This window comes from Heterocephalus glaber, unplaced genomic scaffold (assembly GCF_053883595.1).
Source record: "Heterocephalus glaber isolate CG9 unplaced genomic scaffold, H.glaber_assembly_v1.0 deba00001555, whole genome shotgun sequence".
Taxonomy (NCBI): Eukaryota; Metazoa; Chordata; class Mammalia; order Rodentia; family Bathyergidae; genus Heterocephalus; species Heterocephalus glaber.
Genome location: NW_028258346.1, coordinates 1,905,009 through 1,929,835, shown reverse-complemented (window position 1 = coordinate 1,929,835; position 24,827 = coordinate 1,905,009). Strand labels below are relative to the sequence as shown.

At 36.5% G+C, this 24,827-nt stretch overlaps 1 protein-coding gene across 7 annotated transcripts in view; it reads left to right on the top strand.

Annotated features, from left to right (window-relative positions):
* Window positions 1-24,827, top strand: part of Virma (vir like m6A methyltransferase associated) — a 110,681-nt gene that overhangs the window by 85,318 nt on the left and 536 nt on the right. For 5 of the 7 annotated variants that reach the window (XM_021262644.2, XM_021262646.2, XM_087190612.1 and 2 more), the window contains 13 exons: window positions 344-437; window positions 569-1,113; window positions 1,632-1,867; window positions 2,323-2,575; window positions 4,872-5,089; window positions 6,969-7,101; window positions 16,719-16,871; window positions 17,417-17,577; window positions 18,724-18,820; window positions 20,322-20,488; window positions 21,147-21,478; window positions 23,594-23,635; window positions 24,135-24,278. In XM_021262644.2, coding sequence (XP_021118303.1) covers window positions 344-437; window positions 569-1,113; window positions 1,632-1,867; window positions 2,323-2,575; window positions 4,872-5,089; window positions 6,969-7,101; window positions 16,719-16,871; window positions 17,417-17,577; window positions 18,724-18,820; window positions 20,322-20,488; window positions 21,147-21,478; window positions 23,594-23,635; window positions 24,135-24,278 — 2,575 coding nt within the window. Of the gene's footprint in view, window positions 1-343; window positions 438-568; window positions 1,114-1,631; window positions 1,868-2,322; window positions 2,576-4,871; window positions 5,090-6,968; window positions 7,102-16,718; window positions 16,872-17,416; window positions 17,578-18,723; window positions 18,821-20,321; window positions 20,489-21,146; window positions 21,479-23,593; window positions 23,636-24,134; window positions 24,279-24,827 lie in introns of those variants that run through there. The other 2 variants (XM_004850114.4, XM_021262647.2) reach the window with 2 other exon arrangements.

Sequence of the window (24,827 nt, the reverse complement as noted above, 5' to 3'; positions counted from 1 at the left end):
AAAATAATTTTGATGAACTTTTTTAGTTTTAGTGCCTTATGTTTTAGATATGCTATATATAAATAAATATAAAATATTATATGTACTTAAATCCCTTCCTTCCGTCCTTCTGGAGATTGAACTCAGGGTCTTGTATATGCATGCTAAGGAGGGCCTTGCACATATATATATATTTTTTTGGTACCGGGGATCGAACTTGGGTCCTTGCGCTTGCGCAGCAGGCGGTGAAACCACCGAGCTAAATCCCCGACCCTGCACATATATTTTTAATGCATGTCTGGAATTTTCTCATGTTCTAATTGGCTACCAAGAAATTAAACTCTGTTCATTTTTATTTTTAAAGAATATTGATAACTTGATGACCCCAGAAGGAGTTGGCCTTACCACTGCCTTACGTGTTCTCTGTAATGTGGCATGCCCACCTCCTCCTGTTGAAGGTAAAGTGACAATTAAAAACTACTATGCTTTAAGCATAGTATAAATATCATTTATTAAGTATTCAAAATTCTTAACTGATTATTAATGTATAAGTAATTAGTTTTTTTCTCCCCCCTTGTCCTATATAAAGGTCAACAGAAAGACCTGAAATGGAATCTTGCTGTTATTCAGCTTTTTTCTGCTGAAGGAATGGACACCTTTATTCGGGTTCTGCAAAAATTGAACAGTATTTTGACTCAGCCTTGGAGGCTCCATGTCAACATGGGGACTACCCTTCACAGAGTTACCACCATTTCCATGGCTCGCTGCACGCTCACTCTCCTAAAAACCATGCTAATGGAGCTCCTGAGAGGCGGATCCTTTGAGTTTAAGGACATGCGTGTTCCCTCAGCACTCGTCACGTTACACATGCTCCTGTGCTCTATCCCCCTCTCAGGTCGTTTGGATAGTGATGAACAGAGAATTCAGAATGATATCATTGATATCTTACTGACTTTCACACAAGGAGTTAATGAAAAACTCACAATCTCAGAAGAGACTCTGGCCAATAATACTTGGTCTTTAATGTTAAAAGAAGTACTTTCTTCCATCTTGAAGGTTCCCGAAGGATTTTTTTCTGGACTCATACTCCTTTCAGAGCTGCTGCCTCTTCCTTTGCCCATGCAAACAACTCAGGTATCACTTCCATATAACATGCATCTTATGAATGACTGCAGTAACGCTTTTAATAAAGCCAGTGATTTTTGTTAAAAACAAAACTCTCATCCGTCTCACCCCTAAAAGACATTAAATAACTGGATGAGGGCAAGATAAAACTGAAACAAGTTGGTCATTGAGGAAATATGGGGGTAACACTTAAATAAATTTTTGTTAAAGTGAGTTTTATTATGCTGTTATGTATACGTGTACTTACAATTTTCTGTTATTTTACTCCCTCCCCCAATCATGTGTTAGATTTTGCCAGTAATTAGGTTGCTTCACCAGTGGACTCTGCTCAACTGACTGCTAACCTGAGAACAATAAGATTTTTTTAGACTCATTGAACTCAGTCAAATGTTTAATTGTATAATAGAAAATTAAATGTTTTAAGCATGCAGTAACTGTTTTTTTATAACAGTTCTTCCTGAACAGTTTTTGTGACTATAAATAAATATTAAAAATCTACGTACACACACATTATACTTTTTTAACAGGTTATTGAGCCACATGATATATCAGTGGCACTCAACACCCGAAAATTGTGGAGCATGCACCTTCATGTTCAAGCAAAGTTGCTCCAAGAAATAGTCCGTTCTTTCTCTGGCACAACCTGCCAGCCCATTCAGCATATGTTACGGCGTATTTGTGTTCAATTGTGTGACCTTGCTTCACCAACCGCACTTCTGATTATGAGAACTGTGTTGGATTTGATTGTAGAAGACTTGCAAAGGTATTTTTATTTTGCATTAAGAATTTTTTCCTGAAGTTATTCTTGACATGGATACACTTTCTTCACTTAGAGTTTGGAAACCAGGGTTTAGAAAACCCAGATAACACATTTACTTATAAATATACACATGCACATATGTATGTATAAATGAATATATGTAAATTACTGTTAATTAGAAAGGTTTATTTCATCATTTTATGTACAGGATACTTGAAGGTCTTGAATTTGGGCTTTTGAAAGGTGAGCTATAAAGAAGTATTCTGATTTAAGAAAACATTGAAAACCTGAATTTATGAAATAGTAATTGTAAGACTCCAGAAGAATTGTCAGTATATCCAAAGAATGAAATGTTTTATGCAAAATTTGTGTTGTAATATGTATAGAAAAATAAATTAGTTAAATAATGCCTTTAAAATTAAGAATTTTGTTTACTAAATGTATTGATTTTATTTCAGCACTTCAGAAGATAAAGAAAAACAATATACTAGCCAAACCACCAGGTTGCTTGCTCTTCTTGATGCTCTGGCTTCACACAAAGCTTGTAAATTAGCTATTTTACATCTAATTAATGGAACTATTAAAGGTGATGAAAGATATGCAGAGATATTCCAAGATCTTTTAGCTTTGGTGCGGTCTCCTGGAGACAGTGTTATTCGCCAGCAGTGTGTTGAATATATCACATCCATTTTGCAGTCTCTCTGTGATCAGGTATTTACATTTTATAAAGTCCGTGTGTGTGTGTGTGTGTTTGTGTATGCACATACTTTAAAGCTTCCCTTGGTATAAATCTTGTGTGTGAACAGAAAGGTCTCACCATGTTTTATTATGTGTTTAGGAAGATTAACAAGTGAAGGAACAGTAAAATAATTTGGTGCTTCAAAGCTTGATTTGGATCAGTATTTCTCTTTGGAATTGAACCCACACCTTTAGCACTGACCAACACTTCCAGCTCTTTTTTTTTTTTTTCCCGATTTTGAGATAGGGTGTTACTAAGTTACTAAATTGACTAGGCTAGGAATTTGTGATTCTCCTGCCTCAGCCTCCCAGAGTGCTGGGATTATAGGACCACACCACCATGCCCAGCAAGGGTTAGTAAACAGTATTGTGGGTTTCTCTGAAGAGCTTTTTCTTCTTTATCAGGTTAGAACCTTGAGTGATTGCTAGGGTTGGTTAATGTCTACTATCTTAATTTTCCTTCCAATTATATTATATACCAAGTTATTCTTGATTTTGTAGCTTTGTTACTGGTTGAGTTAATATGTTCTCTTGTTGGGACAGCTATTGGAAGGCATCAGGGATGAGTGAAATTAGAATGTATTTCAGAATACTGTGCATATAACTGTTGGCCAACAGTGGTGATATTTTTTACTGCTGTCTGTATCATTGACTCCTAGTTTACAGTTTCAGGAGATAATGATAATTGTGTTATCTTTTTTATTTTGGTACTGGGGATCGAACTTGGGACCTTGCACTTGGAAGGCAGGTGCTGAAACCACAGAGCTAAATCCCCAGCCCAATTGTGTTATCTTTTAAAGCCCATTATGATTGGAATCGTTGGAGATTTCCATGCCAGTGGCATTTTTTGGGGGGGGATCAAATGGCATTTTAACTTATCAGAATACTAACTGGTTATCAGCAGGATTTTTTCAGGGAGAATATTTTTAATAAAATCCTGAGTTGGAAAACGAAAATCCAGTTTGGTTATATAGAAGATTAAAGTCAAGAGTGAATAGTTTTCTGTGTGGCTTGTTATCACCAAAACTGGACGTGGCAGAAAAGACTTTTGGGCCTGGTCAAAAGGATATTTTAAATATACCTCAGATTGTGTATTTGAGTGGTATTTGTTGAATAATCCATATAGCATAAAGCATCCTTGCTTCCCTTTTATCACACAGACATTTTCATGGCCTCACTTTGTTGTATCTGCCTTCTGATTCAAATCTTTGTTTCATAGTTTTAAGCCAGGTTAAATACTGGTTTTCAATTTGTTGAAATAATGAAGGTGACAAAACATACCCCAAAATGCTCTTGTAAAATCTGTTTTACTTCAATGAAAAGAGAAATTGGGGCACTGAGCCAGAAGATCCCAAGTTGGAGCCTGCTGGCCAGCCTAGTGATGAGAGCGGAGATGCCGCTCAGCCCTCAGTGGGAGACCCCAGATTCAGGTTCCAGTACAAAAAATTTAAAAGTAGTGGAAATTTTCTACAGTTAATGTTAGCTAAACTTGTCTTAGTACTGGAAAACTTGAATTGTAAAAGTACATAAAAAATAGGAATATTTGAAGACTGTGTTTAATGACCATTTGCTCCCATCTATCCCTTTTTATAATGCTTAAAATTCCAACACTGATTATGTGTAAAGTTTATTTTTCTGAATGGTTTCTTTATAAACAACTATAAATGAATGAGTAATACAGTGACTTTGGGAGTATTTTAGTTCCAGCAATACTTCTTTCTTTGTAGCAGTGCTAGGGATAGATCCCCTGGACTTGAGCAGGAGACACACACTACCACTGAGCTCTACTTCCAGCTCCTCAAAATTCTTTTTATTTAACCATTTGAAAATAGAAACTTCTCTCTGTACAACGAAGAAGGAAAATTTTTTTAAAAAGTGTTCTTTTAAAGTAAAAATATTGTAGAGCATTTAAGTGTTTTTAAGGTGTGTATCTTTACATTAGCTTGTATAAAAGGGCAAAATAACTCCTTTGTTCTTGATGTATTAGTGCCTGTTGCTGGGAATGTGACTATAGGAATATTTTCATGAGATAATTACTAAGCATTAATTTATGCATACTTTTGAAGTAACAGTTCCGAGTGATGGTGACAGTTTTTTCTAGTTAATATTTTATTTTCATTAGTGTACTTTTGCAGCACATAAGGATCACATTCCTTGTGGGGAGTTGGTCCATATACATATTTCAATTCTTTTTTCGTCCCTTTCCCCTTCCTTCCTTTGGTACTCGTTTTTAAAATGATTTTTTCTCTGCTCTGTTTCTGCCCCTCAGGACATTGCACTAATTTTGCCAGCATCTTCTGAAGGTTCTATTTCTGAACTCGAACAACTCTCCAATTCTCTACCGAACAAAGAATTGATGGCCTCTATCTGTGATTGTCTGTTGGCCACTTTAGCCAATTCCGAGAGCAGTTACAACTGTTTACTGACGTGTGTTAGAACAATGATGTTTCTTGCAGAACATGATTATGGATTGTTTCACTTAAAAAGGTAATGCTTTATCTACTTTTATAAACTCTTAGGATTAATTTTTTACTCTGCCACACCTTCCCCCTGCAACTTAATTCATACCTATTGTAAAAGGTTGAGGGTACAGTTTCTTTCTCAGGAAAAATTTTGTGTTTATTGCTAGGAAATTTTTTTTTTTACTGGTTAGTAACAGTGCAACAGTCTGGGTTGTTTCTAATTATTAAAGTTATGAATAAAGATGATACAAAGCTTTGCATATAGATTTTTGTGTGAACCTAAATTTTTCTTTCTCTTGGATAGGTAGCTCAGAGTGCAGTGATTGTGCCATATGGTAGGAGTATGGTTAACCTTGTATGAAACTCTCAAACTATTTTCCATTTTCCATTCCTACCAGTAAGGCATGAGAGTTCCAATTGTGCCTCATCCTCACCAGATCTTGGTATTGCTGGAGTTTCTTTTGGTACCAGGGATCGAACTCAGGACCTTGCACTTGTGAGGCAGGTGCTGGAACCACTGAGCTAAATCTCTGGTCCTAGTGGCTAATAATTGATTTAGTCCAATTTTGAATCCATTCTACAGTATTATCTTTATATTCATTCCAGTTTATTGTACCTTTCTCTTTGTTATGTAATAAAGTTCTGAAGAGTAAGAGCCTTACCTTTTGTATTGTTCTATCAGTCATATATAATGACATTTCAGAATCTAACCACATTTTCCAAATATAAACACTGTATGCTTAGTGTTAATATCATAGTTATTTCATTTTGGCTAATTATAGTATAGCTCAAAGGACATACTTGAATATTTGAATAGTTTGCCCTTGAAATTCTCTTGATCATCTAGGAAGTGCATAAATGGTTAGAATACTTTTACCAGGTCTGTTATCAAGATTTTAGATATAAATCATGGTTGTTTGTTATATTGAAATCTTTTCTACATTGAGGCTGGCAAACTGGCCTTTAAGCCAAATCAGGCTGCTTCTAGTTTTGTAAATGATGATAGCTTATGTTGTCTAAGACTACTTCCTTGCTGTACTAACAGAGTTTAGTAGTAGTGACTGAGACTGCTGTACATAAGAGATAAACAGAGTTGTGTGTAGCCTACAGAACCTAAATTTTTTTCCATTTGACTTTTTTTTTTTTTTTTTTTTTGGTACCAGGGATCGAGCTTGGGACCTTGTGCTTGCAAGGCAAGTGGTGGAACCACTGAGCTAAATTCCCGGCCCTCTTTTTGGTTTTTTGAGACAGGATCTTGCTATGTAGTCCAGGCTGGCCTTGAACTTGCAGTGATCCTTCTGCCTCAGCCTCCCAAGTGCTGGGATTACAGATGTGTGCCACCGCCCCTGGCTGCCATCTGACTCTTAACAGAGAAGTTTGCTGACCCTTATGTACATCCTTGATTTCCTTTGGTCAGATCAGTGTCATCTTTTTTTTTTCGGTACCAGGGATCAAACTCGGGTCCTTGCACTTGCGAGGCAGGCGGCGGAACCACTGAGCTAAATCCCCAGCCCAGTGTCATCTTTCTTTGTAGCTATTATGAAACTTAGGTTTTATCTAACCTGGGCTGGATTCTATGACAGCTATAACCCTCTTATGTTAGAGAAATCCTGAAATTATGAAAAGTTTAAAAAATGGGGAACTGGCAAGTTTCTTGTGCTAGGTTTTATAAATTTCCTATTTGGGGGAAATTTTTCTTTATGAGCTTCAAGCTCAGCTTTAAAAGGAGCTGGTACTATAGATACTGCTTTGTTACACTGTTTGTATATGCAGACACACTGAAATACTTTTTACAGTTTTTTAAATGATGGAATAAGATTTTTTCTGACCTTAGTTCATTGCTTATACAATTTATATGCTTGTATTTTAACCCAATATCTCCTCTGTATTTCCTTTATTTATAGTTCCTTAAGGAAAAACAGTAGTGCTCTGCATAGTTTATTGAAACGAGTTATCAGCACATTTAGTAAGGACACGGGAGAACTTGCATCTTCATTTTTGGAATTTATGAGACAAATCCTTAACTCTGAAACAATGGTAAGAATATGTATATATATTTGGTGTTTTTTAGTTTTACGGAGTTTGTCATAAGTTGAAAGAGCAGTTTAGTTCAAAGATATCTTAGAACTTAATTGTTTTCCTCTGCCCTCATCCTACTGTAAATAACTGCTTTCTGTTTTTTTTTTAAGAAATAATATATATGGTAAAAGTAGATTATATTGAAATCTAAATTAGTAGGCATCATTACTTTATGCATACTATTTAGCAACATTGAAAAACACTACCTGAAGTACCTACATTTTAAAATAATTCTTTATGTTGTGTTACCTGGTAATTGTGTTACCATGGACTTCAGACCAGTCAAGTTTTGTTGGTCTCTTAAATATTCATGTGTTGTCACTTAATTGAGCATTTACTACAGTAATTGTGGTTTGAATGTTAAGAGTTAGGGGAAACTGTAAAATTAGTGATACTAGAATATTTTGGATGTAGATGTAAATATTGCTTCATTTATTCTAAAATCTTATTAAAATATAAGTAAGATTCATCTCATTAGTATTAAAATATAAGTAAGATTCATCTCATTAGTATTAAAATATAAGTAAGATTCATATCATTAGTGTTTTCCAAAATCATTGTATATTGTGGACCCAATTTCAGAAGTCACTAATAGGCTTGGTTAGTGGTTGCACCCACATACACTAATTTAGTTTGGAACATTGGGATATATTTGAGTGTTAATTTAGAAAAGTTGAAGACCTTCAAGTGAAGAATGGTTTTGTGCTGGCATTCTTGGTCCTGTTGAACCCAAATGTATGATTACTCCCTTTTAAAACAGTAAATTGAAAAAAGGTAAATTGAATACATTTTTACTAAAAAGAAGTATTTCATGTCAAATAAGTTTGAAAATATTTTCTTAATCTAGGTTAACTATACACATTAGTATATTGAAAGCTCTAAGAAGTCCTTGGTGTTTTATTATGGTCCATTCAGCTTTATTTTAAATGTATCACCTGCTCTGTGTGTGTGTGTGTGTGTGTGTGTGTGTGTGTGTGTGTGTTCATATATACACATTCTGTCCTTATGTACTCAGTCAACAGTGGTTTAAGAAATTCATCTGCTTGGGCTGGGGATTTAGCTCACTGGTGCCACTGCCTGCCTCGCAAGTGTAAGGTCCGAAGTTCAATCCCCAGTACCAAAAAAAAAAGAAAAGAAATTCATCTGCTTAAGATTTCTGTTGGGGAAAGTTGTAGAAGATCTTTTAGTACAGTGTTACCAAAATAAATAGAATATGGGATTTCATGAGAAAAATACAGCCAGTTGTGGTGGTACACCCCTGTAGTCTCAGCACTCGAGAGACCAAGACAGGAGGATCGCTGTGAATTTGAGGCCAGCATGGACTACTCAGTGAGACCCTGTCTCAAAAGACAAAATAAAGGGCAGAGGATTTAGCTCAGTGGCATTGTGCCTGCCTCACAGGCTCAAGGTCCTGAGTTTAATCCCTGGTACCAAAAAAAAGACAAAAATAAAAATATAAATTTTCTAGTTAGTGTGTTTTCTCTTGGCATGTAATTTATATTTAGACTGTTTAATCCAGTAAGCCCTTCTTAATTGCTGGTTGTGTTTGTAGATTTTTTTTTTCTGGTACCAGGGATCAAACTCGGGTCCTTGTGCTTGTGGAGCAGGCAGCAGAACCACTGAGCTAAATTCTGGGCCCCTGTATTTGTAGATATTGTCTTGCTAATTTTATTGGCAAATCATTGTTTTGTGTTTTATCTGGGTTTTTTTTTTTTTTTTTTTGGTACCGGGGATCGAACTCGTGTCCTTGTGCTTGTGCAGCAGGTGGCGAAACCACTGAGCTAAATCCCCAGCCTATCTGGTTTATTAAAGTCATTATGTTTCCCTTTGATTCTGAAAGATTGGCATATTTAACAGTAAAGATATAGCTGCCCTATAGAGATTTTAGTGTTTTACCTAATAAGACTCTATTAGATCCTAAGTGAGGCTGGTAACAAAAGTTTGTCAAATTTTCGTATCTGATCTAAAACCACTAACCATTTTTCATTCATAGTATCCACACTTTCCTTAGTACTCAGAACTGCTAATAATATGTACTTTTATTCACCCCGAATCAGTGATCTCCTTTTTTCACCTCCTTCATTGAGAAGACCATGGGCATCCTGGTTAACTTGTAAATCATTCCACACTCCCTTAGGTCCTTTCCCTGTTCCTTATAATCCATTGCTTCCTTCCCTAGTCATAGGAAAATGTACCCCTGCACCACTTTCTACACTTTCTACTTGTAACCTAGATCCTGTTGTGGTGTTTTTCCTGAGTCTTTTCCCCTCATCTGTCTTTGTATTTCTCTTTGCCCTTAGCTCATGGTAGACTGAATACACAAAATCAAATTCATTGTCTTCCCTGTAAACGTGTTTAGTTTTTTGTTGATTAGTCCATTAATCTCCCCTTAACCACCAAGAAAGAAATCATGAAATGGTAGTCAGTTTTCCTGCTTGGTCATCATCTTCAGTAGTTCCTTATTCTTTGTAGTTTTATTACCGTCACAAGACCCTGCAGTACAATGTTGAACTGAAACAGCAAGAAATGGGGTATCTTTGTCCTGGTTTTGGCCTTAAGGAGAAGGCTTTCAGTCTTTCACTATTAAAGTGTGTTAGCCATTGATTTTTAGAAGCCTTTTATCAGATTAATGCAGTTTCGTTCTATTCCTAGGTGAAATGCTTTATCACAAAAGTTGTTGGATTTTGTCAAATGCTTTTTCTGAGTCTGCTGAAATGATTGTGTGGGTTTTCCCGAGATCCTATCCATGCAGATTGATTTCTGAGTGTTGAACTAACCTTGTATTCCTGGGAGAAATCCTACTTGATCTTGATATATGATCCTTTTTATGTTGCTAGATTCCGTTAGCTTTTTGTTATTGAGGATTTTTATGTTTGTCTCCAGAAGATATCTTGGCCTGTAACTTTGTTTTCTTGTGATGTTGTGGGCTTCAGTGGATGAACTGAGAGATTTCTCGTATTTGTTGGAAGAGTTTATGAAGGATTATTTGGTAGGATTCACCACTGAAGTCATTTGGGTTTGGGGTGTGTGTGTCAATGCTAATTCAATTCCCTTAACCTGTTTAAATTATCTGTAACTTCTTGAGTCAGTTTCAGTGCGGTTTTTTTTTTTTTTTTTGGTGGCACTGGGAATGGAACCCAGGGCCTCACACATGCTAGGCAAGCACACAACTAAAATTTAACTCAGTCTTTTCTCCTTTTTCCTCTTAGAGAGCTTAGCTAAAGGTTTGTCAGTTTATTTGATCTTTTAAAATATAGTAATTCTCCCTTATCTGGTGTTTTGCTTTTTGTGGGTTCAGTGTAAACCATTTAATGATAGATTCCATTTAAAATACCAAATGGAGTCATTTATAGCTAAATGGATGCATATTGAGGCCATACTCTTAAGTGAAATAAATAGGACACACGTGTAAATACCGAATAGTATCTCTAGTGTGAGAAACTGGAAGTGTAAATAAGGATGAAAATGATTAAAACGAATAATTAATAAATTGAAAAAAAAAAGTTGTGCATCATTCTGCATAGTGTGACGAAATCTCACCTTGTCCTGGTCCATCCTGCAGAAAACAAGTCATCCCTTTGTCCAGTGTAACCACACTGAACATGCTACCCACCAGTTAGTCTCTAACTAGTATTCTTGGCTGTCAGAGTGACTGCTGTAGTATTGCAGTGCTTTGGTGGAGCATTCCAGTTACTGCACTTAAAATGGCACCCATGTGGAAAAATAGTGATGCTGGCAGTTTTATTAAAGTGTGCTGCTATACAGTAATTGCTTTATTATTATTATTATTGGTACCAGGGATCAAACTTGGGACCTTGCGCTTGAGAGGCAGGTGGCGGAACCACTGAGCTAAATCCCTGGCCTTTGCTTTATTATTTTTAAACTTCTTGTGGCCAGTTTATAAATTAAAGTTTGTAATAGATATGTATGTATAAGAAATAATATAGTATATTATTAAGGGTTCACTACCAGCTGTGGTTTCAGGCATCTACTGGGGGTCTTCAATAGGGGAAACTGTTGTAAACAACTTTTTTCTGTGTTGTATTGTTTCATTTATTTCTGCTTTAATTATATAATTTCCTTCTTGCTTTGAGTTTGGTGCCATTCTTTTTTCTAGTTTCTTAAGGTGGAAGATTAGGTTCCTGAACTTTTCTTCCATTGTAGTGTAGGCATTTAGTTAAATATTTTGCTATGGACACTGCTCTTCCTAGTTATGTTGTGTTTTTATTTTTGTGTAGTTCAAAATTTGGTATGGATGTGGTATGATCTGGTATGTTGTGTTTTTATTTTTGTTTAGTTCAGAACTTTCTAATTTCCCATGTGATTTCTTCTTTGTCTCACTGATTTTTTAGATTTTCTTTTTGGTACCAGGGATCGAACTCGGGACCTTGCGCTTGTGGAGGCAGGCAGCGGAACCGATGAGCTAATCCCTGGCCCCTCACTGATTTTTTAGAAGTGTGTTTAATTTTCATGTACATGTGCATTCCTCAAATTTCCTTCTGTTACTGGTTTCTCATTTCACTCCATTCTGATCAGAGTATAGTTTGTTTGATTGTAGCCTTTTTAAATTTCAACCTTACCTCTACTGGTTAGCATATGATCAATCCTGAAGAATGTTCCTGTTCACAAAAGATTGTGTTTTCTGTGACTGTTTGGTGGAAAGTTCCGTAAGTGTCTATAAGGAGTAGTTGGTTTGTAGTTGTTTAAGCCGTCTATTCCTTGCTTATTTTCAGGGTACTGCAGTTTCTAGTTATCATTAAATTGTCTCCTGTTAATTCTGTCAGTTGTTTTGTTTCATGTATCTCTAGGCTCTATTGTTGGGTGTGTATATATTCATGATTATTACATCCTCTTGGGCCTTTTATTGTTATAAAATGTTCCCTTCCTTTAGTAATAATCTTTATCTAGTTGTCTTCTTATATCCAGCTGTTTTATTTACTGTCTATATGGCATGTATTTTTTCTATTCTTTTACTTCCAACTCACTTGTGTCTTTTAGTTTGTTTGTTTTTTGGTACCGGTGCCACTTGTGTCTTTTAATCTAAAGTGTGTCTCTTGTATATGGGATATAGTTGAATTATGTTTTGTTTTTTACATTCTGCCAATTTCTTTTGGTGAATTTAATTTATTTGTATTTAATTACTAGCAAGGTAAGATTTCTGATTTTTGCCATTTCTCTCTCTCTCTCTCTCTATATATATATTTTTTTTTTCTCTTTATCTTCATTTTGCCTTTTGTTTAAACAGGTTTTTGGTGTTTTGGTGTTTTTTTTGGTACCGGGGATTGAACTCGGGTACTTGTGCTTGCAAGGCAGGCAGCGGAACCACTGAGCTAAATTCCCGGCCCTAAACAGGTTTTTTAAAATTGTGTTGTCTTGACTTCCTTGTTTACTAATTTTTTTAAAGTTATTTTCGGAGTATCCTGGGAACTATAATTAAAAATTCTACTTCAGGTTGATACCAGCTTAATTTCAGTAGTATATAAAACTATATAGCTCTATCTCTTCTGATCCTTCTTTCCTTTGTGCTGTTATTATCATATAAATTTCATTTTTATATGTTGAATCCATCCAGTTTTATAGTTAATTGGTTTACTTTAGTTAGCTTTTAATTCAAATAGGAGAAAGAGATACAAAGATATTTTATAGTATTTGTTGTATTCAGCTATGTAGTTGATCTTTCTGCACTTAATTCTCTGTGTGGATTCAGATTACTGTCTAGTGTACATTCATTTCAGTGTCACATACTCCCTTTAGTATTTTTTGTAGTGTTGGTCTGCTAGTGACAAATTCTCTGTCCTAATTTCCTTTTTCTCCCTCTTTTTTTGTAGTTCAGGTTGGCCTCTCACTATGTAGCCCAGGCTGGCCTTGAACTCATAATCTGCCTGCCTCCGCCTTTGAGTGCTAGGATGATAGGCATGTACCACTAAGGCTGGCTGTCCTCATTTTTGCTAGTTATATGATTTTTGGTTGATAGTCTTCTTTCAGCATTTTGACTATATTTTCCCATTGCATTCTTGGTTCATGGATTCTGATGAGAAAGCAGCCGTTGGTCTTACTGAGCGTTCATTTTACATGTGTGTTACCTTTTTTTTTTCAACCTCTCTTTTGATTATATGTTTAAGTGTGGATCTCTACAAGATTATTGTGCCTAGAGTTTGTTGAGCTTCTTGGAAGTATAATGTACTGCTTAATGTATTGTATTGTATTTGTAAAGTTTTCAAATTTATTTCTTCAGGTTTTTTTGGTTTGATTGTTTTTTTGAGGCAGGGTATCCCCTTTGTAGTTCAGGCTGGCCCTGAATTCACTATGTAGCCCAGGCTGGCTTCAAACTGTCAGCGATCCTCCTGCCTCAGCATTCCCAGTGCTGGGATTACAGGTGTGTGTCACCATGCCCAGCTCTCTTCAGAGATTCTGATTCTTTCTTATTTCCAAGTTTATTCTCTCCCTAGTCAAATATGCTGTTGAGCCTTGTAGTGAATTTTTAGTAAGTATAGTCTCCTACTTCAGAATTTATATTTAAAAAATTTACTTCTTAGGCCTTTACTAGTTTACAGTGTACTGTATTTATCATCTTTCCACTTTCCTTCCAAACATTTATTGCTCTGATACTTATAGTATTTTTTTTTTTTTTTTGCTGTGCTGGATATTGAATCTAGGACCTTTGCACTGAGCTATATCTCCAGCCCTTTTTATTTTTTGAGATGGATTCTTGCTAGGTTTCTAAGTCATCCAAGCTAGGCTCAAATTTGCAATCCTGCTTCAGCCTCCCAGTGTGGTGAAATTACAGGCGTGAGCCACCATGCAGCTTTTTCATGTGTGAATAGTTCTGTGTGAGTTATCTACCTACTTCAGATTATATTTTTATACCCTATAATAACTTTTGATGTTTGAATTCCAAACTTTGTAGTATAGCATTGAAAAATATTTATTATCGAACCTAAAAACCAAAAAAACTCAAAATCTAACTACATTTGCAATCATCCCTCCCTTAGAAAACATTTTACATTATGCCATTGTCCATAAATCTCATCTACTCCCCCAGCCAGTACAGGCCTCAAGCCTGCTCAGGAAGCACTCCAGTGCTGAGCCACCTCCCCATCCCTCTGTAAAATTTTCTTTTTTTTTTTTTGTACTGGGGATCGAACTTGGGACCTTGCGCTTGTGAGGCAGGCGGTGGAACCATTGAGCTAAATCCCCAGCCCAAATTCTCTTTTGAGACAGGATCTCACTGAGTTGCCCAGGCTGGCCTCAAAGTGGTGGCCTCCTTCCCCCTCTCCAGTAGCAGAGATACAGACCTGTGCAACTACTCCTAGCTCATGGACTTTTTTTCTTTTGTGGCCATGTTGTTTTTTAGTGTGTTGGTATCTCTTTCTTTTTTTGATCAAGCTATAGTCTGATCATCAGTTTTCATGTATCCTAATTGATGAAGTTTTTTGAGATTACCTTTTTTTCTCTACTTTTCACAGCATGTTACTTGAATTTCTGATTTTCTTTTTCGGTACTGGGGATTGAATTTAGGACCTTGCGGTTGCAAGGCAAGCATGGTGCCACTGAGCTAAATCCCCGGCCTTGAATTTCTGTTTTGTAGATCATTTATCGTGTCCCACCCCACTTTCTGAATATTAGCTCAGTTAAGTCATAGACCAGGACAGCCTTTTTCCCAGAGTACTTACATAATGTCTTATAATGTCTTGTGCCATTGAATAGTCGAAGTGTTTTACAAATGAGTAATTTGAAATGATATCACATAAATTTGATAGAATTTCCACTTTACTGAAGCACAGTGTGGTTTTAAGATTATAGTAAAAAAATCTTTCAGAAATTCTGTGTTATTCTTTAACACAGTAATGCATATACAGAAGACCTGAAAATATGCTAAATTTGACTCTAGATTTTCTTTTTCGTTTTTGTACCGGGGGTTGAACTCAGGTCCTTGCACTTGTGGGGCAGGTGGTGGAATCACTGAGCTAAATCCTCGGCAACTCTAGATTTTCTAAGATTACTTTTAATTTTTTTATTTTTAGTTTTTTGAGACAGAGTCTCACTCTGTAGTTCAAGCTGGCCTTGAACTCACTGTGTACCCCAGCCTGGCCTTGAACTAGCAGCAGTCCTCCTGTCTCAGCCTTCCAAGTGCTGGGATGACAGGAGTACACCACCATGCCTGGCCTAAGACTACTTTTAATTATAAGCAAGTGGATTAGAATTTAAAAGACATTTCATTTTGGTCAAAAAACTATTTATAAAGATGCAAGGAATTCATAGTATTATCTTTGCTCAAAAAATATTTTAATGTATATCAATAAATGTTAGTGATCTTTTTGGCTTCCATACTGTTCCTCACCTCCCTTTTTGTGGGAGAGGGGTTGAGACAGGGTCTCACTATGTAGTTCTCATGATGTAATCCTTTTGCCTCAGCCTCACCACTTCCATCCCCATCCCCTTTTAAATGTGTTTTTTAAAATGCAATTTTAGGTTCACAGCAAAATTGTAAAGTACAGAATTCTCATGTAACCTTTCCCTCTACACAAGTGCTACCCACATTGACATATAATTATCACCCAAAATACATAACTTAAAGTTATAAGACAGTTTGATTTTTCCATCTCCAATCTGTGTATCTTTTATTTTCTTTCTTGTCTTTTTGCATTATCTAGCACTTCTTAGTACCATGTTGAAAGGAGTGGAAAGAGGAGACACGATCCTTGCTTTAGTGAGAAAGCTTCTAGTTTCTTAGCATTAAGTAAGATGTTAGCTGTTGTTGGCCTTGTAGAATGAGTTAAGGAACTTTACCTTTGCTTCTGTCTTCTCAAAGAGATTGTAGAGAATGGTTATAATTTAACTTAAATGTTAAATATAATTTAACTTAAATGTTTGGTAGAATTCATTACTCAACCTATCTGGGCCTCCCTCTTTTTTTTTTCCTTCCCAGTACCGAAGATCGAACTCAGGACCTTGCACTTGCCAGGCAGGCATGGTGCCCCTGAGCTAAATGCCTGGCTCCAAGTCCTATAATATAATTTCTGATTACTGTAGTAGGAGATGTTAATTCTTGAGCATCATTCAGTGTGTTGTATGACCTACAAGTACAAATGTGTTTGCCATTGAATGTTTGTCTTTTTAAAAAAAAGTCTTTTATTGGTACATTTTAAGTATACATTACATTTACATTTATCATTGGGTGCTTGTACCTATACATGATGTATCTTGGTTCTTATTTTTTTCCCCATTACTTGTGTGCCCTTCACCCCCTCCACCCTTTCCTATTTACATAGATTTCGTTTCCATTTTTGTTTTCTTTTCTCATAATTTTTCCTTTCCCCTTCCCCTCCCACCACCCCTTGAATGTTTGTCTTGAGGAGTTTTGGTGTCAGTAAGTTGAATGTATATTTACCCATTTATTTTGTGGGTTTTACTCAGAACATCTTTCAGCTTTAGCTAACTAAATCCACTTGTAGCGATATAAAACCATATATTGAAGGGACGATTACAGCAAATGACTTAAATATCTGTATAAATTGAGAAGCCTCTTTGCCAATTTTCTGCTCTCAAATTTAACTTGTGTGTGACATTTACAGGGATGTTGTGGAGATGATAGTGGTCTCATGGAAGTAGAGGGAGCTCATCCATCACGGACGATGAGTATTAATGCTGCAGAGTTAAAACAGCTTCTACAGAGCAAAGAAGAAAGTCCAGAAAATTTGTTCCTTGAACTAGAGAAGCTTGTTTTGGTAAAAAACAACAACAAACCCACAAAAAACCAAAAGCAGAAAGAAAACAGTAACAGCATTCTTGAGGCTTATTTTCTTCAGTTTGATTGGACAAGTTAATAATAGTGACTTTTTAAAATAGTGAACCTTGGGTATTTATTTATACCATTCTGAATAACTCTTTGAATTAATAATTTGGATTGAAGTCCTCCCTTGTGTTATGAATCTTAAGGAATAAATGAAGGCAGTGCTTGTCTATTCTTTGAATGTATTCCACCCCCTGCTGCCATTGTTTAGAAGTAAAGTGGGAGGCTGGGGCTATAGCTTAGTGGTTGAACGCTTGCTGAGCGTGTGATCCCCAGCTCCACAAAAGAAAGAAATTGACAAGTGTTTTGGGTGTTCATTTTATTTTAATAAGTTTAATGTTAAGTTTTTAAGATCACTGCTTAATGGTGTACCAAAGTTTTGATAGTGAAATAACCCTTTTCTGGTAGAGTCAGTAGATTATAGGCATGTGTGTTCAAGTTTTACCCTCACCTTCTCATTCTGCTCTTGTTTGTGACTAGGAACATTCAAAAGATGACGACAATCTGGATTCTCTGTTGGACAGTGTAGTTGGCCTTAAGCAAATGCTGGAATCGTCAGGTGACCCTTTACCTCTCAGCGACCAGGATGTAGAACCAGTGCTTTCTGCCCCAGAATCTCTCCAGAATCTGTTTAACAATAGGTAAAACCCTTATGTCTGTGTTTGGGTGGATGTTATAATTCAATGGCTGGAGCAGAGAGGATCAGCAAACTTCTTCCTGTAAAGGGTGAGACAGTAAAAATCTAGGCTTTGCAGGCCCCATGCAATCTCTGTGCATAGCCTTCTGTAGTTTTGTTGATTTTGTGGGTTTTTTTCAAACTTTAAAAATGTATTAACCTTTCCTAGCATGCAGATAGTACAAAAATAGGCTGACAAAACAGGCCAGGCTTTACTCATTCCTGGTTTAGAGGATATGGATCTGTTAATCTTTGGAGCACTAACATCCTAATGACCATTTACAGTGACAGAATTAGTGTGCATATTCCTGCATTGTTTCCCTGGTGTGAGAAATCAAAAGTGTATATAAGGACCAAAATGTATAATAGATAATAGGAAATGGGAGAGAATGTTCAAATGAAAAGGGGAACAAGGGAGGGAGAAGGGGGAAAGGAAGGAAGGGATAAGAGAAAAAAGAATAGAAGGGAAAAAATGCAAACAAAGCTTTTATAAATAAGGAGGGGAAGAAAGGTTGAGAGGTGAGGGGAGTGAGGAAAAAAAGAAGCAGCAAGATACATCATGTACAGGTAACAATTCCCTATGATAAATGTTATCATTATGTACCAGTAAATGTACCAATTAAAAAAAGAAAGTGTTCATATTTAGAAAATCACGTTTAGGTAGCTTCTGTGTAAATTAGTTCAGTAAACTAAACTTGCCTTTTAGGAAATAAAACTAGGCCTCCATTTTATTTTACAGAAAGGTCAAAATTTTTTACAGCAGGATTATTTTCCAAGTTAATGTTTTGTTTGCTTGCTTTTCATAGTACTGGAGATTTAATCCATAAGCTACATTCCCAGCCCTTTTTTATTTTTATTTTGAGGCAGGGTCTCACTAAGTTGCCTGATCTGGGCTCAAACTTACAGTCCTCCTGCCTCAGCCTCCCAGAGTACTGGGATTACAGGCCTATGCCAGCATGCCCAATTTAAGTTACTGGTTTTTAAGAATGCTTAATTCTTGAATAGCTTTTTGAGTCTGTAGGTGCTAATTTTAATAATATCTTAGAGGATAAAAAGCTATAATATTTGATTTTAAGATTCTGCTTTTCACTAAATACTTTTTGTATTCTAGGACTGCATATGTGCTTGCTGACGTCATGGATGATCAGTTGAAATCTATGTGGTTCACTCCATTTCAGGCTGAAGAGATCGATACAGATCTGGATTTGGTATAAAGGATTTTATTACTAAATACTTATAGAAAAAAGTTACTGATTTTTATGTTTGTTTCTTTTGTATATTATTAGCATTACAGTAGTTTACATATTATATGGCTGTTAAGGTCCACTTGGGGGCCAGTGCAATATTATTTTTATGTCATATACCCAATTAATGGCATCCAGAACTCTTTTTTTTTTTTTTGGTACTGGGGATTGAACTTGGGTCCTTGCGCTTGTGCAGCACGCGGTGGAACCACTGAGCTAAATCCCTGGCCCCAGAACTCTTTTTAATGTTACTTCTTCTTTTGCTTTTTTTCTTGTTGGTAAATTATATTTTCAGAATGTGACTTTTAAGGCCAGATCATATTTTTGCATAAGTATGGCATAAGGGTATAAAGTAGAGAAAAATATCCCACAAAATAATGGTTTATTCTTGCAGTTGGGTTTAAGGAAAGAAATGGTTTAATACTTGCTCTCAGTTTGAGAACTTAACAAAGAATGCATTTGTTATAATGTAGTGTGGAGGGCCGGGGATTTAGCTCAGTGGCACCACGCCTGCCTCGCAAGCACAAAGTCCTGAGTTCAATTCCCAGTACTGGAAAAAACAAAACAAAAAAACCAGCAACCAGCTTTATTGAAATATAATTCATCTGTCCACACAATTCACTTATTTAGAGTATACAATCTAATGGTTCTTGGTATGTAATGTGGTTGAGAATTGACACTAATTGCTGAATGGGTAAGAATATAGGTAAGAGATTGTCACTTTACCTGTAATCCTTGTGTTCAGGATGCTGAGGTAGGAGGATCAGGAGTTTGAGGCCAGCTTGGACTATGTAACGGGCCCAAGGCCAGTTTATTACATACTGAGACCCTGTCTCCAAAAAAACAGAAAAGAATTTAATGTAGTCTGTGGGCTGGAGATGCAGCTCATTGGCACCCTGCCTGCCTGGCAAACAGAAGGTCCTGAGTTCAATCTTCAGTACTAAAAAAACCAAAACCTTAGGTTGGAACCTCATTAAATGCATAGTAATTTGGGGAGTCTGTTGAATGGAATATTTTTATAATAGAAATGGCTCCTGTATTCAGACTGTTTTGGAAGTGTTCTGGTGGTATTACGGTATTAATTTAAACAGAGAAAGCCTGAGTTCCCTGCTAGACCTCTATAGATTTACAGCCCTGCTTTGAGGAGGAGCACATCCAAAAAATAAAAAGTAGTTGTATTCTTAAGATTTTTGTTATTGTTGTGGTTGTTGCTATTAACTACCAATGACATTGCTTTCTGAAAAGGTCAAGGAGAGAGGCAGACCTATAACTTATTTACTGTGGGAGTTCAGTGTAATATATAAATAGTAAAAATTTCTTTGTCAAATGTTACGGGGATTTAGCTCAGTGGTTCTGCCACCTGCCTTGCAAGTGCAAGGTCCTGAGTTCGATCCCTGGTACCAAAAAAAAAGTTACATTAATAGTTATATTTAAGGTGTATTTTGTTTCATGTTTACGGCTGTAGGTAAAGGTTGATTTGATTGAACTTTCTGAAAAATGCTGTAGTGACTTTGATCTGCACTCAGAATTAGAGCGCTCGTTTTTGTCAGAACCGTCATCTCCAGGGAGAACCAAGACCACTAAAGGATTTAAACTTGGGAAACACAAGCATGAGACCTTCATAACTTCAAGGTAAAATTTATTCCATGGAAGATCTTATTTATGTATTTTAAGATAGACACATAAGTGATAAAAAAGCAAGTTGATACAGCACTTGAATCATGAATGTTGTTTGGATTTTTTTTAAGATAATAATTTTGGCAGCTAGGGATGTAGCTCAGTGGTAGAGCACTTGCCTAGCATGGATGAGGCCCTGGATTTGATCCCAGTTCCACAAAAGGCACACACACACAAAAGGGGCTAGGAATTGAAGCCAGGGCTGCACGCTTGCTAAGCACATACTGTACTGAGCCACCTCTACCTACTGTTACATTGTTTGTTATCACAGTTTGAAATGTTTGAACAATAAGTGAACTGGATTGTTTTTAAAAGTGTTAGTCATATCAAAAAATATTTTTAGCTAGTTTACTATGTTACATGAGAAAGTAATATAGATACTTGCAAAATTAACAGAGTTGAGGGCTGGGGATTTAGCTCAGTGGTTCTGCCACCTGCCTTGAAAGCACAAGGTCCTGAGTTGGATCCCCAGTACCAAAAAAAAAAAAAAAAAATTAACAGAGTTGGAATACGAAAAAATGAAATCTAGTTTTCAGTATTGCAAAGGTTGACTTATATTTTTATTGGAAATATGAGAAAAAAATGTTTTCATGGAGTGTTTTTGTTTTAATAGTGGAAAATCTGAATACATTGAACCTGCCAAACGTGCTCATGTTGTGCCACCACCAAGAGGAAGGGGCAGGGGAGGATTTGGACAGGGCATACGACCCCATGATATTTTTCGTCAGAGAAAACAGAACACAAGTAGACCACCTTCTATGCATGTGGATGACTTTGTTGCAGCTGAAAGTAAAGAAGTGGTCCCCCAAGATGGAATACCTCCACCAAAACGGCCACTCAAAGTATCACAGAAGATTTCTTCTCGCGGTGGATTTTCAGGCAACCGAGGAGGACGAGGTGCTTTTCACAGTCAGAATAGGTTTTTTACCCCACCTGCTTCAAAAGGTAACTACTTAAGTGTATTTTCTTTTTTTTTTAAATTTTATTTTATTGGTACATTTTAGGTATACAATATAATGACATTCATCATTGGAAATTTGCACCTTTACATAATCTCCCATGGTTCTTATTTTTCCCCATTCCCCTGCACTCCCTTCAACCCTTCTATCCCTCCCTATTTACAAAGACTTTGTTTCCATTTTTGCATTTTCTTTTTCTTTTTTTTTCTTTTTTATTAAATTCTTTTATTGGTACATTGTAGGTACACAACACAATTACATTTCTCATTGGGAATTGTACCTTTACAAAATGCATCTTGGTTCTTATTTTTTCCCCATTCCTAGCCCTCCCTTCACGCCCTCCACCCTTCCCTATTTACAGAGACTTTATTTCCATTTTTTCCATTTCTCATCATTTTTCCTTTCCCTTCTTTCCTTTCCCCTGCCCCTCCCACTACCCCTATCCCTTTCGACCTTTTCTTCCTATTTTGCATTATTGATTATTCATTCTAATCATTGGTACATTTTAGGTATACAATATAATGACATTTATCTTTGGAAATTTGCACCTTTACATAATCTCTCTTGGTTCTTATTTTTCACCCTTGCCCAGCCCTCCCTTCAACCCCTCCATTCCTCCCTATTTACAGAGATTTTGTACCTATTTTTCCATTTTCTCATATTAATCCCATTCCCTTCTATCCTTTCCCCTAGCCCTCCCACTTCCTTCCCCTTTGCCCCTTTTCTTCCTATTTCACATTACCTATTATACATTTAGTCCTTATTTATACTTTCAGTTTCTCACACGAGAGAAACTATTCAGTATTTACACATGTGTGTCCTATTTATTTCACTTAAGAGTATTGCCTCAATGTGCATCCACTTAGCTATAAATATCTCTAATTTCTCATTTTTTATGGCTGAGTAGTACTCCATTTTATAAAAAAACCACATTTTCTTTATCCATTCTCCAGTTGATGGGCATTTGGGATGTTTCTAAGTTTTAGCTATTACAAACTGTGCTGCTATGAACATGGGTGCACATATATCACTGTGGTATGATTCTTTGAATTCTTTGGGGAAGATCCCCAGCAGTGGAATAGCGGGGTCAAATGGGACTTCCAGTCCTAGTTCTTTGAGGTATCTCCATACTGATTTCCACAATGGTTGCACCAGTCTACACTCCCACCAGCAGTGGAGCAGGGTTCCTCTTTCCCCACAGCCCCGCCAGCATTTGTTATTGGTTGATTTCATGATAGCAGCCATTCTTTCTGGAGTGAAGTGGAATCTCAGCATTGTTTTCATTTGCATCTCTCGAATGACTAGTGATGTTGAACATTTTTTCCTGTATTTATTTGCTATTTCTACTTCTTTGTCTGAGAAATGTCTGTTCATTTCAGATGCCCATTTTTGGATTGGGTCTTTAAATTTGGGAGGTCTGATCTTTTTAAGTTCCTTATAGATTCGAGATAGTAGACCTTTGTCTGAGGAAGAGCAGGTGAAGATTTTTTCCCACATTGTGGGTTGTTTCTTCACACTGTTAAGTGTATTTTGTAATAGAATATTGGAATATTAAAATAAATGAGTCACACAGAAGAGACTAAAATACATTATTTTTCTGCTACCATAGTTGAGCTGCTTGTAGACCATGACTACTAAACCAGTAGTAATATGGGGGAAAAACTCTCCCTTTTTAAAAAAGTTAACCTTTGATATATTATGCTTTTAGCAATGAGTTTAAAAGAAATTTTGAGCCAGGCGTGGTGGTGCATGCCTGTAATCCCAGGACTCAGGAAGCTGAGGTGGGAGGGTCCCTGCAAGTTCAAGTCCAGCCTGGGCTACATAGTGAGTTCTAGTCCAGACTGAACTACATAGCCTGTCTCAATTCCCCTGCCCCCAATTTTTTTTTTTTAACTAACATTTCTATTTTACATTGAGGTTTTTTTTTTATCCTTCCTAAGCAATATCTGTAGATTATTTCCACAATTATATGTCTCAGCATTTCCCTTAAGATTGTTCTGTATAGTTCACCATTGCTTTTCTTATCTGTGTCCTAAAGTTATAGTTAATCTGTTTTAAATTATTTTAAGATTTTAGAAAGTATTTTATTTTATTTATTTAGTTTTGGTACCCGGAATTGAACTGAGGACCTTGAGCTTTCCAGGTAGGTGCAGCGCCACTGAGCTATATCCCCAGCCCAGAAAGTGTCTTATTTTAGAGAAATTTTTTGCTGGTGGATTGATGACATACCTCTATTCCTACTTGCTGTTCTATGAGGGTGGGCATAAAGCGAATAGGAGTTTACATGAATAGCAGACACTTAAGTGGGGGTGTCAGGAACTGTCGTAAACACTGTGTACAGTACCATCGCATACACCCCATAAGATAGATCCTGTTGTACCCCACTTTACAGAAGAGAAAATTGTCATTTAGCTGACCAGGATACATAAATGAAAGTAGCAGAACCAGTATTTGAGCTCCTGCAGTCTGGTTCTAGAACCTCTGCTGTTAACCACTGTGAGACTTCCAATATGCAATATATTCAGTTTATAGAATTTGTTTCTCATCCATTAATTTTGAAGATTAAGAAAAACCTGTCACATTCTCTTTAATCAATTGAGGATGTGAAGAACATGGATTTTTATAGTGTTGTTTGTGTGTAGGGAACTACAGTCGTCGGGAGGGAACAAGAGGCTCCAGCTGGAGTGCCCAGAATACTCCTCGAGGCAACTACAATGAGAGTCGCGGCGGCCAGAGCAACTTCAACAGGGGCCCTCTGCCCCCGCTGCGGCCACTCAGCTCTGCAGGTGTGTGCCCTCCCCACTTGCTGCTGCTGTTCAGATTGTTCGTGTCAGAAGTACACTCTCGCTTGGGGAGGGCATATTTAGAATATTGATTTATAATACGAGAGTCAAGTTTGTATCATCAAATGTTTAGATTCTGAACTGTTTGTCTACTCTGAACAGTTCATGGTGATGTCTTATATTTTAATACTGTAAACTAATCCTTAGGGTACTTTTTTAATTGCAAGGTATTTTGATAACATATCTTCTATATAGTATATGTGTTTGTTTTTGCTATTGTGGGTATAAGTACGTATCATTTTTTGGTACCGGGGATCAAACTCAGGACCTTGGTGCTTTTGAGGCAGGCAGTGGCACCACTGAGCTAAATGCCTGGCCCAGGACATGTTTTTTTAAAAATACATTACTACATCAAGTTCAGGATTTTCATCAGGAATAGCTTTGTTTTTAAATGTATTTTTATAATGTATTATATTTAGCATATAATACATATATACAATATGTATATATGTAATATATATTTAGTACATACACACTTTTATTAGTATTACA